At 44.4% G+C, this 17,205-nt stretch overlaps 1 protein-coding gene across 2 annotated transcripts in view; it reads left to right on the top strand.

Moving 5' to 3' along the window:
• Positions 1-16,572, top strand: part of LOC138567089 (putative nuclease HARBI1) — a 58,815-nt gene extending 42,243 nt beyond the window's left edge. The window contains exon 3 of one of the 2 annotated variants that reach the window (XM_069644958.1): positions 16,045-16,572. In XM_069644958.1, the coding sequence (XP_069501059.1) occupies positions 16,045-16,160 (116 nt within the window). In that variant the 3' untranslated portion in view covers positions 16,161-16,572. Of the gene's footprint in view, positions 1-10,446 lie in introns of both variants that reach the window. The other variant, XM_069644957.1, reaches the window with a different exon arrangement.
• Positions 16,573-17,205: the final 633 nt, after the last annotated feature.

Below are 17,205 nucleotides of genomic sequence, written 5' to 3'. Positions count from 1 at the left end.
CCGCGGTCCCACGCCATCATCAGGAGGACTTCAAAAGTACATAGAAAATGTTCAGGATAGCAGGAAAGATTAAAACACAGGACAAGTATGGAAAGGTAGAAGGAACTTAAATGTGCACCAACGTGTCTTTGGGGACAGAAAAGTAGGCCTACATTTCAGTTGGCTGAGAGTGTCAAGAGACCTCAATAAACACTTTTGATCAAAAGGAAAGAGCAAAGGTCCACCTTGAGGAAATAACTGATCACTTTGCCAACGTGATCAAATTACTTTTGCCTCTATTTCGGTTTTCTACAGGAAGCAGGAACCCATACCAGTGTCGTCTTCTTCAACTATGGATGCTCCAAGAAGAACGAAGGGAGCGATTGAAGTAAACACATCCTTTTTTTTCCAAACAATTGTTTTGAATTCGTCATGCTGTCTGTTTTGTCATTCATTATTTTTTCATCAAGAAGTAGACTGCATGACTCTTTGGTTTGAGAATGTCAACCACAGAGGAAATGTTTCCTTTAGTGCACTAAGCAGTTGTTGGAAAAAAAAGCACATGAGAAAATAGGGCAATGCCAAGAAAAAACCAAAGATGCATATGCTTCATGTCATCCCCACAATCGGGTATCAGCCAATATGTATTAAGTATACAGTGACGGCAAGAGCTGCTGAAAACGGAGAAAGAAGCAGCCATCCTATCATATTAGAAAAAAGAAAATGCTGTAGAGATTGTTTTAGGGGGCAGAAGTGTTTACAAGAAAGGTTTGGGATTGAGGCGGCAGTACAGACGATAAAGATACTTATTTTTCAAGCAACTCATTCAGTTTTATATTACAGATGTACGAGAGATACAAACACACCAGGTGATTGACAGCAACCAATTCTGCAAGCAGGGAGAAAAACCCAGCATGAAAAGGGCTTTGAGGGACCCATCCAGATGCCCAGTTACAACCACTTTTGTGAAACGTTTGTCCCTATGAGACTCCCCCATCCATGTGTTCCCCAGAAACAATCAAATGCCCTCCCTTTTTGACAATTTGAATCCGAAAATTGAGAGCTTGATTACTATGTGATGTAAAAACAAAATCAAAAATACTGGCCCATGAAAAGGGGCCATGGAACTCGCTGCAAAGCAGCTCAAAGGACTAATAAAAATAAACGAACAAAATCTAAAGAAGGTCAGTGGATGTGAAATAAGCTAAAACCAGATGAATTGGGTGGAAGATGTGTCGACAGAAGACAAAGGGCGAAATTAAAATGTGCATGGGGAGAGAGCAGGAAACGAGGCAAGTGGCATGGGAGGAAGGAAAAAGTGTACAGTGAAAGTTGCAAATGGACAAAATAAGAGAAAGTGGGCTGGTGGGTTCCCTCAAAGAATGATTTCTCTCGAATCTTATGGTGGCCAAATGGAAATCATCTGTTGTTTATGTTATGTCTACATTTAATTGGGTAATGGGATGGGATCCCGATAGAAGCAAATAAAGTTGTTCTTGAGGATACGCGCATAAAAGTTCAAAAAGGTCAAAACGTTGCAATGATCTTTTGACAAAAGGAGATGCATCTATGTTTTAGATTTAGATAGTACATTATTGGAGACACTGTTGATTCTGTACAATGTCTTTTATGAAACCTTCCACGTTGAGTTAAATCACCACACTGAGGGAGGTGACTGAGACAGGGATGTATAGGTACACTTTATATGGGGGAGGGTGGACACTGGGTGTAGTGGTTGTGTATTGAACAGTTGTATAAATACTGACCAGAGGGGGGGTGTATGAGGGTACTAGACCCTCTCGCCCCTCAAATTGAGCACAGATAACATGATAGGCTGATCAATGGTTCCAGTATTGCAAAAATCAGAATTTTAGTGTCCGTTGAAGAAAAAATGGTGCATGTGGGGCAACATACATTTTTTGGGGTCAGAATGACTCAGGAGTGAAGGGTGCCTCAGGTATTACACACACATCATGAATATGTAGAAATATATTCTGGAAACTGGATAGAACATGAGTTATGCTCAAAAGTAAATTGACTTCCCTTTTGGTAGCGAGGCTGAGATAGATTCTAAAATGGATGCCAAATACAAAATGGCATTGTGAGACCAGGTGTGCAAAGCTCTGACTCATGCAGATAAGGAATATTCTTTGGCAGCAGTTCATTGTAAGATAAGTACATCTGGAAGAATATATTTAGAAATGTTGGCAAGGAAAGCAGACGTGATTGATAGTAAATCAGATGAAGGCATGGGAAAGCTACCAATTGGACAGAACAGCTGCTTAGTTGTTTGTTGATTTATGTATAAAGCGCTGCAAACCCGGAGGTATCTGAGCTTGGCAACAGTTAAAATGAACTCATGGAGTTTTTCACAGTATAAGCTACCAATTAAACTTGGTAGGACCTCGAGAAGCAGATAAGGATTGGTTTTTCGCAGGAGTTAAAGGATGTGTAATTGTGTCCAGCTGGGCCTAAAATAAGCTTATCCATCTATGTGTCAGTCAGCCAGGGCTTGTCAAGAGTGACTAATGTGGGCTTTGTGAGTGACAGATAAGCCAACCAATCAAGGATAAGGAGGGCTCTTATTCTGGCTAAGAGAACCAATTGGAGATGCATTCTGAAATTGCATGAAGGGATTGTGTCATTGAAAAGGGCCTATCAAAAGCAGCTGATTGTAGGAGCTCTCTGCGCCTTCCAGTATGTCTTTTTGAACCTGTATTAAAGATGACTGTGAACCTGTACCCGGGCGACCGTTCCTTTGTTCTTGTCTCAATGCCAGAGTCTACAGATGCAAAGCTGAGGAAGTGCAGAGGGTCCCCCTTTACATTTGTGTCACCATATAGCAGAGGTAATCGCTAGCACTATGCATCTGAGAATGACATCATAAGACATATCATCTGTAAAGTCACATTAATTTTAAAAATCCCTTCAAAAAGGGGCGGGCGTGGCTTGGTGCTTTTGCTGGTGGCATGGCTCCGTAAGAGCTCCTGCCTCATCCCAGCCACCAACGGCATTGAAGCCGGCAAAACTCTGCGCACGCCTCCATGCAGCTACATACGGACTAATGAAGGGACATAGCACCTACTGACAAAAAAGAAAGCCTCGGGCCACCTCTGTGGACCCACAACGAACCATTGCTGCAGGTGCCAAGTCTGATCGGACCTGGAGTGAGAAAATGGCACACGTGAGCTGTGCATCATTCTGGAGCTCTGTGATCGGAAGCAGTCGAAATGGGGACGAGCTGATCAAACTACGACGGCACATGTGTTTGTTCTGCTTCCAACTTGCAGCAAGTAGTAGCCCGTGGCGGCATTGGCATCCTCAGAACATGTAAATCCTCCCCTGGGGAGTCGGGATAATTAACCCTCGGTGAACCTGACATCTGCTGATTCAATACTCCATTCCAGGCTCCCGTCCTTGAAATTGGATGGTCCCTGAAGGCACAGTGAGGACCCTGAGACCAGCTGCTGCGCGGGAGGTCTTGCTGCCTTGATAACGGGTGCAGCGGTTGTGCTGCCTCTTGCCTGGTGACTGCCTGGAGGGGACTGGGGATCATTCACCCCCCTCTGGGCCCTGGCATCCCATGGAACTCCCGCGAAGCATCAGGACTACCGACAGGTGCACAGCGGCTCCCGCCCTGATCACAGATAGAAGAAGTGGATTTCGGGGGAAGACTGAGACACATCTTGGTGAAGCACTGCATGACTCGGGGGTCCTGGAGTGCAAGCGGTTGGGCCCCTAACTTACTACCCAGGTTCCCTCCAGAGGTTCACTGGGTGGAGGGGGTCACGCTACCCTCCCTCACGAAAGGACTGTAAATATTGCAGCAAATCGCCATCCAGTGCCACAGCGGAGACCCCCAGCCCCTCAGGAGTTCACCCGGCACAGCGCAGCCAAAACTGTGAGTAGCACAAAGCGCTCTGTAGGGCTCCGTTAAAAATCTCATTCCTCTACACATCATTGAGCCACTGACCAAAAACTTCCTCCATCAAAATTAAGGGACACTGCGCCACACTACTTTGAACACTACTACTGCCTCTGGGGTTGCTGGGGGAGCAGCTTTATAAACACTCCCTTAAATAACACTGACAACTCATATCCCAACCTGTTCTAGAGTACGCTTCTAGCTGCCCTGTGCACTCAGCTGGGGGACGGATACACCGCAATCACTGAAGGCGGGATCAGACGGTGGCCCCTGCCTGCAGGTCCCATCATCCCGGTGTGGCCGGGGAGGTGCCAGTTGGGACCTGAGTTGAGATTGCTGGTCCGTCAAGGAATCCTACAATAGCGACAGAGGGTGCAGAGCTTGCGGCCCCTAAGGGACCACAGGGATTATCAGGCACCCCTTCTGCAACCCCAGCTTGGTGCCGTGGGCCTCTGATAAACAAGACGCAGAGGGGGCTAGCAAAGACTTCAACTAGCATAGAGCATCTTGGAATTATCATGGCGAAGAGTGGGAAAAACTCCAAGCAGCCTGACATTGCCACCCTTCTGAACCAACCCAGCAGAAAAGGAGAACAAGTTGAGCTTCAGTCATCTGCCCTATCAGGCAGCAACCCGGCAACACAGTCAGTGACAAAATCAGATCTCCAATAATTGCTGGCCGTAATGAGGAAATTCCAAAAGGGGACTGAGGAGGTCATGGGTAAGATCTCTACTATGGATAAACGGGTGGCAGAGGTGGAAAGTAGGACGGCGGACATTGAGAACAGCCTCTGCGAGCAATCTTACGACATCGATAACCGCATGAGCAGAATCGCGGCCCTGGAATTGAGATGTGAGGCATTGGAAGCGAAACAGGAGGATGCAGAAAACTGCTCGAGGAGAAATAATATTCGCCTACGGGGTATCCCCTCATCGATCTCTGATGCAGACTTGGAGAACTACACAAAATACCTTTTCATATTTGTTATTACTCTTCTGGATGAGGCCCGCTTGAAATCGATGGAGTGCACCGTACCGGGCCCCAACAAAAAATCTCCACTCTCCCAAATGTCCTCGCGAGAATTCATTTCTCCAAGGTGAAGGAGGAAATAAGGAGGGAATCCAGAAACTCCATGAACATATCCAGTTTAGAGGTACATCCATCCAAGTGTATCAGGACTTGGCGAATGCCACCCTCTTGAAGAGAAAATCACTAAAACACCTCACAGAAGAGAAGAAAATCCCTTATTGCTGGGGATTCTCAAGCTCACTGATCTTAACATGGGAAGGCATTCAGAGGCAAATCCATACCTTATAAGAAGCGGAGAAGTTCCTGCGTTCTGGAGGAAAAAGTGGTGAATCTGAGAAAGAATCAGCAACTCAGAAGCCAACAGGGAAATCTGCTACAAACAACTGGACGAGAGTTCATCGGAGACGCAGAATCAGGGGCCCCACGCTGAAGAACAATAAGCCCCTGAATTGAAAAGGGAAACAATGCCTTAATAGAACAAAGTTTGACTCCCATCTGATCCTCCATTTCGAGGGCGTTACACTGACTCAGCCAAAGGAATTTCAGGTGGAATACAACCAAACCTACAATTCCAACCCTCAGAGGGTAGACTCCCAAGCGATCGAGATGGAGTCCTGCACCCATCTTCTGGGCCAAAGGCAGTTGGGGGGGTGTTAGGAGGGGAATCCTAAAGGATCACAAGACTGCGAGGAACAAAACACTATTAAACACAGTTGGAGTTACGCTGTAATACCCTCATTAGGCACTGTTGGCCTACAGGCCTGTCGGTGGTGGATATGATGAAAGGTTGGTGACCACTTAGCCTGCAATTTGGGTAAATTCCCTCTCGGCATCGTGAAGTTTTGCCATTTGTTTCAGGGTTGGGGGTTGGACAAAGGGGGGAAATTACAGTCAGGAGGACTCAAGACATTGAATGCAATGAAAAATCAACACACGACAAACAATCAGAGACACGTGGGCAAAGTAAATTTACCTCTGACACAGGTGAGGGTACCACTGTAAATGCAATTAGAAGCATGCATACCGATGGGGATCATGGGGTCTAGCGGCGAACAGGAAATACAAATGCTGACATGGAATGTTCAGGGACTCAATTTCCTGGGCAAAAGAAGGTCAATAGAGCAAAGATTAACCCAAATCACAGGGGAATCGTAGGTCTGCAGGAAACCCACTTGCTGCAGCCTGATGAGCACCGAGTTAGATTCAAGAGGTTCAAGAAATCCTAGTTTGCCACCTTGGAGTGGGGCTAGGGGGGATTGTAAGTGGGGGGCGCAGCCATCCTGCTCAGTGAAAATTTGCCTTTAACCCAAATTACAGTGAAAAGGAACTCCAGGGGCAGATTTCTCCTGCTTAAGTGCCAGTTTCTGGAACAGCCACTCACCATAGCAGCCATCTATTCCCCCAAACAACGAGCAGGAGAGATTTCTGCTTGATCTAATTCCAACTATTTTAACATTCGTGGCGGGACACCTCCTGATTGGGGGGACTTCAATGTAGTTCCAGACCCCCAAGTGGATAAAACTCTCCCCCCTACTAGAGCAGACTGCTCCTGCGGACTGGGGATTGCTAACTTCCTCAAGGAAACTGAGACAATTGATATCTGGCAGCTAGCTAACACAGGCTTGGCGGACTTACCTTCTACTCTATTGCCCATAAGAGCTTCTCTAGAATAGATCTGATCCTGATGCCCGACGTCCTATTCCCCTGCCTGGAGAAGGTACAAATTCACACGAGGCTTCTATCAGACCATGCCCCTGTCACGGCGGATCTGGAAATACAAGGTTCCCCAGCCCCCCCCCCAAAAAATACTGGAAATTACAAGACTCTACCCTGCTTGATTCTGTTATAAAAAGGGAATTGGGCGAGATTCTTACTAACGATTTCAATGAGAACACAACTAGAGAATCCCCCATTGCCACGATCTGGGACGCCATGAAACCGGTAATACGGGGGGGAGGGGTTTATGATCAGTGCAGTTGCAGAGCAAAGAAGGGTCTCACGACTTCAGGGCTCCAAACTTGAAGCAGAAGTTGCGGATCTTGAGGAAAAACCACAAAAAGCGACAAACGAGGAAAGGGTGGAGGGACCTCAAAAACGCCAGGATAGCCCTAGAAATGCATTGGGCAGATAGATCAGCCAGGGCCCTGGCATATACAAAGCAATTCTACTATATTCATGGGAACAAAGAAAATTGCGTCCTGGTATACGAAGTAAAAAAGGTCCACAACAGAAATAGCATTTTAAAACTGAAGTGGGAGGATGGTAGCATGCGATTTACTAAGCTCGAGAAAATGGAAATCATGACGGAGCACCACAGGGAAATCATGGTTGGAGCCCCTATCACTCCCGAAATCCAAGGGCAGCACTTACATCTGAGTGTCACTGCTCCCCCACAGGCCCTTCTGGCCCCTCTAGAGCGACCAATTTCAACAGAGGAAATTACGGAGGCAATCAAGTCCCTGAAAAATTCAGCCCCGGGACCTGATGGGCTCACTGCCAAATTCTATAAGACATATTTGTATATCCTGGCACCACATCATACAGCCCTATTTAACTCCTTCTTTACTACAAAAACTATCAACCCATCGATGGCAGAGTCACTAACCATACTCCCCCCTAAACCAGACAAAGACCTGGAGCCTTGCTCCTCCTATAGGTCAATCACATTGATGAACAATGATGGGAGGATTTTCTCCAAGATTTTGCCCTCTAGGCTGAGCGGGGTCCTCCCAAATTAATAGATCCAGATCAGACAGGCTTGATCCCTGGCAAAAGCACCCATGATAACATTAGGCGCACAATCAACCTGATAGAATCTGCGACCAGAAAGGGGCAGAAATTGGCAGTTATTTTGCTAGATGCCCACAAAGCATTTGATCTGCTGGATTGGGGATACATTAGGGGAACGCTATCTCACTTTGGGTTTGACCCTAACTTTGTAGCTTGGGTGATGTCCAATTATCAGAATACCTCCACGCAATTAAGAATTAATGGGGCAAGATCAGATAAGATCCGTATAACCAGAGGCACTCGACAGGAATGCCTGCTATCTACGCTCATTTTCACCCTGTCAATGCAACCGTTTGCTTGCAAGCTGCGTCAAAACATTAACATAAAGGGCCTCATGCCAGGGAAGCAGGAATACAAAACAGCCATGTATACGGATGATGTCCTTCTTACTATCACGCAAATAGATAAATCGATGAGGGCTATATGGGAAGAAATCACAGCCTTTAGAAAAGTCTGGATTAAAAGTGAATTATGCCAAATCAGCTGCGCTTGCAGTTAACATATCGCGCAAACAAAGGGAAACTCTCGCCTCGGACATCCCCATCCCTGGGGCAGAATCCTGCATTGGATACTTGGGGGTGCAAATTCCCCAAAAAATTTGCAGCTATACCAACACAACTTTCCACCTCTGTTCAAAGAGCTAAAGAAAGAGCAATGGGGAAAACAGGAATTCTCTTGGTTAGGTAGAATAACTGCAGTGAAAATGAATGTTGTCCCAAGGGTTATCTATCATTGTACAGCCCTCCCAATAAACATCCCGGAAGGTGACCTAAATAAAATTACAGAAAAGCCTAATGAAATGTGTTTGGGCGGGGAAGAAACAGCTTATAGCCAAGCAAATTATGCTCCATTCCAGAGTCTTGGGTGGCCTGGGGGTCCCGGAAGTGGGCAGATACTGTCAAGCTGCTCAGCTCTCACAAGTTTTTCTGGGACCAACCTTGCAGGAAGCAAATCGAGGCAGCATGGTGCCCGGGTCCTCTTTCCTCCCTCCCACATATACCATCCACCCGGACTCTGGCAGACTATGGGCCGCTCACGACAACTAAAAATACAGTACTAAACTGGAGACTAGCAGCGCGCAAGTGAGGCTGTACGGGTACAATTGGTCCCCTTACACTGATTTGGCATTCCCATTAACAGGACATATTGCTAAATTAATCACCCACCTCCTCACTGCTGCAAAAATGTCCATAGCCCACTTATGGAAGAACCCTGAAGGCCCGTCATTACCTATTTGGTGGACAAAATGTTGGGACATTGTGGTGTCATAAAAAATTACTGCCATGCGCCTAGAAAATATTACAAGCTTTCAGAACACCTGGGCACCCTTCATGGAATACACGGAGAGGTACCCAGGTCTAACCCGCCGCCCTCCCAGGACTCGCTGGCTCAAATAAACCTTAAAACTGTAAGGAACAATAGAGCCTCACAGAATCTCTCACAATCGCAGCAAGTGAGCTCGCCGGGGTAGTGAATGTTCTTAGGGAAACTGTAACTGATTCCCTGTGATGTTAATTCCTTGTGATAACATGCTCTTAAGTGATGTTGATGTGTTTGTATGTCCTCCTGTAAATATCTAATAAAAGGTTTTGTTGAAAAAAAACCTCCAAAGATGCTGTATAAATTCTGTGTATGCTATTGCTAGAATTGTTTCAAGAGAAGTTGTACATTTTAAATTATGAATGCATTTACAAAGAACAGGGATCGGTAAAGTGATTTTGGGGTTTAGAATATCCTTTCACAGCTTCTCTTTGTCGTTGCACCAAACAAAACATTTAAGCCACTCTTTCAAGCAGTTTGGGCTCCTTAACATCAGTGATCTTCATTATTAGAGCCCATACTTCATCCAAGAAGGAGGATATGGCATGGGGAGCCCAGGAGACCTGTAGGAACTCTGCCTTAGGAGACCCACATCTAGGGAATAAGGGCTATTTTGATTATACCACACTATTCTCCCAGTAGCCAGCTTTGGACTTGTGCAAGTAGATTGGATCATCGTATTACTGACTATCCCTGGATTTGGCTCCAATCCAAGTCCTAACTGGGCGGAGTCCAGGCCATGCCAGGCCGCCAAAACCTCCCTATCCTGCCTTAAGTCCAACTGGGGGCAAGAATGTCTCTGAACTTCCCCAGGGTGCCTGTTCTGTCACTTCCAGTAGGGCTGAGCTGGCCCTTTGCTCAGTTGCATTAATCTTTGTTGAATGCCCTCATTTGGGAGTGGGCCAACCCCGCCCCTCAGGGCATAATAGGAGACCTCCCAGATGCCATGTACTGCTGCTGGGAGGGAGCCAGATACTGTTGTATGGCACCTTGAGTAGCAATTCCAGCCTGTTAGCCAACCAGACCTGTATTTCCTTTCTCAGCAACCCACAGGGGTAACCGAGGCAAAGACTGCTGCTCCATTTCCAATAGCCCATGCAACAGTGTAATATTACTCAACTGTACTCTAGTTGCATCCATTGACCCAGTACTGGGCGTCTGGAAGAGTGGAACCGGGGTGATCCACGGTGTAGCTACATCAAAGAAAGGGTCACATTGGAAAACACGCTCTCTTTTGCCCACAGCGCGCCTGGTTTTTTCTACTCATCTGCAGCTAATTATTTAGGTACATTTTGTTGCCATTGGGTATTTGAATGTCTCTTAGAGCAATCTGGGTAGTTTTGAAGAAGGGGGATTGTCCCCTTCACACTATTTATTCATTTTCTTTGTCTGCTTCCCCACAGGGTCCAGTTGTTGTGAGGTATTTCGCCCTGAGGAAGGCAACTTTCACTATGCCATGGAATTTTTGCCTAGACAGGTGGCACCTTTGCCGAAACGTGGTCTAACGATGTCAATTTGAACTTTTGTTTTTTCAGTACCAATTATTTGACACGCACACGTAGGCAGACCTGTCAACAAAATACTGGAAACAGAACAATTCTGACTCTGCCATTTTCTTCTGAAAAACGATTTTTGCAGTGGCCATTTATAAAGCCATTAAAATTAAGAGTGTTGGCTTACAATTAGGTCATTCTCAACTACTGGCAGCCTATGTGTCTAGTTTCCTGTAGTATTTTTCTCTTTTTCTGCTAAAACAAGTTTGAAGAAAAACTCATATTTGAATTCTTGTCTTTTTCTCTATTATAGTTTGTTCGTTTACTATCATTTACTTGTCAAACAATGAACCTACATGTCTTTATATTTATTTGCTTTCGCATCATGTCTTTAATTGTTCACAAAGTATTTATGTATAATTTTTCATGTTAAATAAACATAAAACCTTTTTACAAACTTGAGACTACCCTGATTGCTTTCAGAGTTCTCTATTACCCACAAATACGTGATACCATAATGGTACACTTAGTGAAATAATTTCCCATTCGAACTGAGAATTGTAATTCCAGCAGTACGGTCTTCTTTGCTTTAGTATAACTTCAGTCCCTTTCCCTACTGCTTTTTGGGACAATTCCCCCTTTCTCTTTGTGCTTTCACTTACCAGCAACCGGTTAGCTTGGGAATTTTTGTCTCGCAGCTTTTGAAATTAGCATTCCTGAAGACACACTTTATTTGTGTTTTCTTCAGTGGCTGGATTATTTTCCTTCATTTCTTACTGTGGCGAGTGACTTCCGGGAGTCTTCCTACGGTGCCTGCATCTTTTGTGGGGTTTCATTGGGAAAAACACGGAATGGCAGAAGCACAAGCCTTCAGCTATTCACTCGAACAAACCGCAGAAATTATAAAAGGCCCATCAATATTTGATCAATCTGGATCGAATGCTGGTGTGGCACAATCAACATGTTGTGATGATATACTGAAACTCAAAAAGAAAAACTTCAGGACAGAACTGCATGGACATTTTCTTCGAGAATATTTGAGAGCAGATACCATTCCTGCAGGTTTAATTGTCTGCAATGAACCCTGCTTATTCCTGACTGATAAGGAGTATACGACCACTTTCAGTCACATTGCCATTAAATGTAGTAGGGACCTGATGGTCCTGACAATTACAACCGCTCAGAGACTTGGGGCCGAAATACAGAAGGAGCTAGAAAGGGAAGAAAAACTTTTTTGGGAAAACACAGCCATAGCCAACGCTCGTGAACAACTACAAAAAAACCAACAACATTTTCGAAGACTTCAAGTCAACCACTTTAAGCAAAAAAACTAAGAAGTTACAGTTTGACATTCAGGAATTTAAAGTGGACAAAATCTTTCCATATATTACTGACTGAATATATTGACGCTGCCAAAAAAAACAGGCTACATCTCAACCTAGGAATAAAGGCAGACGCCGCTGGGTATCTTTTTCTAATTTGAGCAGTAGCAGCTCAGACGATCAAGCCAGACAGAACCGGTAACAACAACAAGCCTTTGGGAATTTTTTACCGCCCCAACCTTTTTTACCACCTCAACCTTTTTTAGGCAGAGGCGGGCCGGGAGGCCCTTTCTGGGGACAACCATGGTTCCCTCCATACCAACAACCACGCCGTCAATTTCAGGGACGGCGCCGTCCGAACAAATAACTAATCAAACAGACATACCAATTTTCAATTTAGCCAAAATTGAATTAACACCATCCCAGATTAAAGTTCTTTCGAAGGAGCTGTCATTTGTACCCTCACAACAGACAGATTGGTTTGAAACAGAACTAGAGATTCGCCGGTTCTTGAGAACAGTGTGTCTCAACGTCTTTTTCAACAAACTCGGCGAGAATGAGCCAGAGTCAGACACAGGTTTACGCGTTCCTTCAAACTTCAAGCCACAAGATAATGAAATCACGAAAGAAATTTTGACATTCGAAAAATGTATTCTCCATGACTTTGACAAACTAAAAGCCAGGCATAAGCCCATCAGACATAATCTTTCCAAGCTGGAAAATCAAGCTTTGATTGAACTATCCAAGAATCCCGCCATTATCATTAAACCCGCTGATAAGGGTGGTGGAATCGTTGTGATGTCAAACACAATATGTGGCCATGATGGATGATCTACTACAAGATCAGGTCAGTTATAAAAAAACTGAGAAAAGATCCCACAGGAGATATTAGAACTGAAATTGAGAGCGCAGTACAATTTGCTCTTGACCGGGAATGGATTTCAGAAAAAGAATCTAAATTTCTAACGACAAGTCAAAATCGCAACCCAACTATGTACGCACCACCAAAAATACATAAGCATTTGGAAAAACCACCAGGGAGACCAATTGTCTCCGGTTGTGGGTCCATATTAGAACCCCTGTGTAAATTCATTGATATATTTTTGAAACCCATTAGTGTAAAAACAGAAACCTATCTCAGGGACACCACCGACACTATTACGATTTATGAAAATCTTGACTTTGATGGATCAACTCAAATACTGGTCACAATGGATATTCAATCTCTGTATACCAGTATACCGCAGGACCAGGCTATTGAATGCATGCGAGAAGTGCTTCTGGAGTAGTACACCCAGGATCGCGTTCCGCATAATTTTATCTTGGAACTCATGACCATAGCCTTAAATAGGAATTATTTTGAATTTAACGGCCAATTCTACGTACAGACAAAAGGTACGGCAATGGGGGCTGCTTTCGCGCCCAGTTTAGCGATACTTTACATGTTCAAATTTGAATCCTTTCACATTCTATCCCACACCAATCCGTTTCGTTATTATATAACGAAATGGAAAAGGTACATTGATGATATCATTTTCATCTGGACTGGATCCAAACCTTAATTAGTACTCTTCCTCAATTGGTTGAACAATGTGGATCCCAATATTAAATTCACAATGGAATCCAGCACTACGCATATTGCCTTTCTAGACTTAGTCATCAAAGAGGAATCAGGCAAATTGATTTGTTCCCTTTATCGGAAAACTACTGCTCGTAATGCCTTGTTACATTACTCTAGCAATCACCCACGCCATATTCCGGAAACAATTTACCATATGGACAGTTTCTCCGCATACGGAGGAACTGTTCAAACCTACATGATTTCTACGAGCAATCCGACAAACTGAGCAGTCGCCTAAAAGAGAGAGGCTATCCCAAAAGATTGATTAATCAAGCGTTCAAAAGGGCACGCTTCACAGATCGGGACATTTTCCTTGCTCAAAAACCTAATCTTGATTCTAAATCTGGCACTGACAGCACTAAAATGACATGCGTCCTAACCCATGGGCCACAAACTTTTGAAATCAAAAAACTGATTTCCAAATACTGGCCAATTGTTAAACTTAGTCTGCCCAGTGCATCATTACCACGGTTTGCTCTCAAAAGGGCCAAAAATATTTGCGATAAACTTGTTCAATCCAACCTCAAGAAGGATTCACCAAGACTTGGCCTCTGGGACCTCAGAACCACCATTGGCCACTTCCCGTGTGGATCTTGTTCTGTTTGCCAATTTACTAAAAAACTCAAGGAGTTTAAAATCGGGCAAAAAATGTGGACCCTCTCCTCTATGACAAATTGCAAAACTAAACAGGCAGTTTACTGCATTCAATGCCCCTGTGGGCTTCGAAATGTCGGACAAACCTCTCGACCAGTCCACATTAGAATTTCTGAGCATCGCTCAAGAATCAGGTGCCGGACAGAATCCGCACCCCTGGTCAGTCATTACATGGAATTTCAGCACTCCGCCAATGATATATTTTGGTGGATTTTGGACGTGGTAAAAAACACTCCCAATGTCTTCTTCAGAAGGATGCACGATGGATTTATCCTCTTTCCACTCATATTAATGGTCTTAATGAGGATTTTCTTCCAATATCCTAAGCTACCGTTCATTCCATCTTCTTCCCTTTTGTTGTCACTATGATCTGATCGTTTTACTGCAGACTGTGACTGCTGTCTCAGTCTGACACTAACATTATTCCATCTTTCTCATCCATTTATCAGCTGCCTTCCCAACAGTTGGTTCTCAATGTTTCCAATTTTACTTCCATCACACCTATTTTTTGTGGGGCCCGTTAACTGTGCTCTTCTTGCCTGTGCACACGCACAGTGCGGGACCTTTCCGTCCACTTTTGTGGAGCCAGTTATTATTATTTATTTTTTAACTGCGCTCATTTCGCACAGTGCGGCACCTTTCCACCCATTTCTCTGTGGCAGCAGAGTGCCTCAACCACTTTCCTCTTTACATTCATTTTTCCAGGGATTGTTTTCCCTGTTCTCTGACTGACCTAATTAGTGCCAGCTGTGTTCTTTACATCCAGTCCGCGGCTCTCACGGCCGACTTCACCATGACTCAGCGTTCCTCTCCCCTACAGAGCCACTCCCATGACTGCAGAACAGCTTGTATGCAGGGTTCACGGGCTGGGCTTTTGCCCAACCAATCACAATCGCCGACTTGGAGGCAAGTCAGCTTTCAGCCAATCCAGTCACATTAAGGTCTAGCACCAATAGGACGAGGTCTTTGAGACCAAGGCCCTCGCCGGAACTAGCAGTTCCATGCTTCTTTGCATCTTACACTTACACGCGCATCTCAGCGTCTCCGCAGAGCAGCACGAAAGGAGCCATCAGACGATAGCTTGGGACTTCCCGAGGTAAGAAAATCAACGATTGCCAGCCTCGTACCGTTCACGCGGATGAGGTTCGCACTGCTCATGCTGCATGAAATAAAAGCCGGGCAGCTTTTACTTAGTAATTTTTTGCCTCCTTGTCCCTTTTCAGAGGCAGCACTCAACGCTTCCTCTTTGCGGCTTCTAGGCGGCAACACAGTATTCGCCGCCCGTAGCCGGTACCTCAGCCATCATATAGCGGGGTCCTTCCTCTCCACCCCATGTGAGGTAGGCTTATGTTGAATTCTTACTGCAATTCGAAGCAATTTTTGTTCTTTTCGCATTCCAAACTTGAACATGTGTACACCTTTACACCCTTTTAGGTCAACCCCTGATGTTACTCCATGGACCTTAGGAATTCTCCCTACATGCTCTGTTGAAGGCAACTGTTTGGATCAGATTCCATCAAGAAAACAACCTTTTTTTGCAACCATTTTCAGAAAGGTAGCCCTTTAATGCGTTCTCCACGCTTTTTTAAACCATATCACACTGCATAGTATCAGCCTCGTTTCTTATTACTTTTCTCTCTTCACTTTTAGAGAGCGTGTTTTCCAATGTGACCCTTTCTTTGATGTAGCTACACCGTGGATCACCCCGGTTCCACTCTTCCAGACGCCCAGTACTGGGTCTCTTTTGACCACAACGTGCCTGGTTTTTTCTACTCATCTACAGCTAATTATTTAGGTAAATTTTGTTGCCATTGGGTATTTGAATGTCTCTTAGAGCAATCTGGGTAGTTTTAAAGAAGGGGGATTGTCCCCTTCACACTATTTATTTTCTTTATGTCTGCTTCCCCACAGGGTCCAGTTGTTGTGAGGTATTTCGCCCCGAGGAAGGCAACTTTCACTATGCCATGGAATTTTCGCCTAGACAGGTGGTACCTTTGCCGAAACGTGGTCTAACGATGTCAATTTGAACTTTTGTTTTTTCAGTACCAATTATTTGACACGCACACGTAGGCAGACTTGTCAACAAAATACTGGAAACAGAACAATTCTGACTCTGCCATTTTCTTCTGAAAAATGATTTTTGCAGTGGCCATTTATAAAGCCATTAAAATTAAGAGTGTTGGCTTACAATTAGGTCATTCTCAACTACTGGCAGCCATTGTGTCTAGTTTCCTCTAGTATTTTTCTCTTTTTTTGCTAAAACAAATTTGAAGAAAAACTGATATTTGAGTTCTTGTCTTTTTCTCTATTATAGTTCGTTCGTTTACTATCATTTACTTGTCAAACAATGAACCTACATGTCTTTATATTTATTTGCTTTCGCATCATGTCTTTAATTGTTCACAAAGTATTTATGTATAATCTTTCTTGTTAAATAAACATCATAAAACCTTTTTACAAACTTGAGACTACCCTGATTGCTTTCAGAGTTCTCTATTATCCACAAATACGTGATACCCTAATGGTACACTTAGTGAAATAATTTGCCATTCGAACTGAGAACTGTAATTCCAGCAGTACGGTCTTCTTTGCTTTAGCTTAGCGCAGACCTTGGCAGTTAGGTTGGTGTACAGGAGTCTAACCATGTTTATGAATCTGTCGCCCAGGCCCATCTTGAACAACACACCAAAAAGAAATTGCCATTGAAGGCTTTTTCAGTGTTCAAGAGGAGGGCAGCAGCGGGAGGGTCAGAGGTTATTTGGTGGTACAGAGCAAAGAAACCTATTCAGATGTAGAGTGGACCCACCCGGGATTAAGCTGGATTGGTCTGGCAATACCAAGGCTGACATCAAAGGAGCTCACCTAGACAGGATTTTGGAGAGGATTTTATGAGTAACTTTGAGCAGGGACAACCATCTCTATAAGAGGTTCCCAATATATTATCTTTGCATGATTTGGGTAAACTTTATGTAAACTTCCACTGTGGAGTTTGGCACTGCTTCCTTTCTTGAAGGTAAATATGCAATCATTCCTTGATTTCATCTTGTGTAAGGTAAGGTCCTTCACCTTTCT

This window comes from Ambystoma mexicanum, chromosome 2p (assembly GCF_040938575.1).
Source record: "Ambystoma mexicanum isolate Mex_15411 chromosome 2p, UKY_AmexF1_1, whole genome shotgun sequence".
NCBI classification, from domain to species: Eukaryota; Metazoa; Chordata; class Amphibia; order Caudata; family Ambystomatidae; genus Ambystoma; species Ambystoma mexicanum.
Note: the sequence above shows the minus strand (reverse complement) of the source record. Positions and strands in the feature narration are given on the sequence as shown.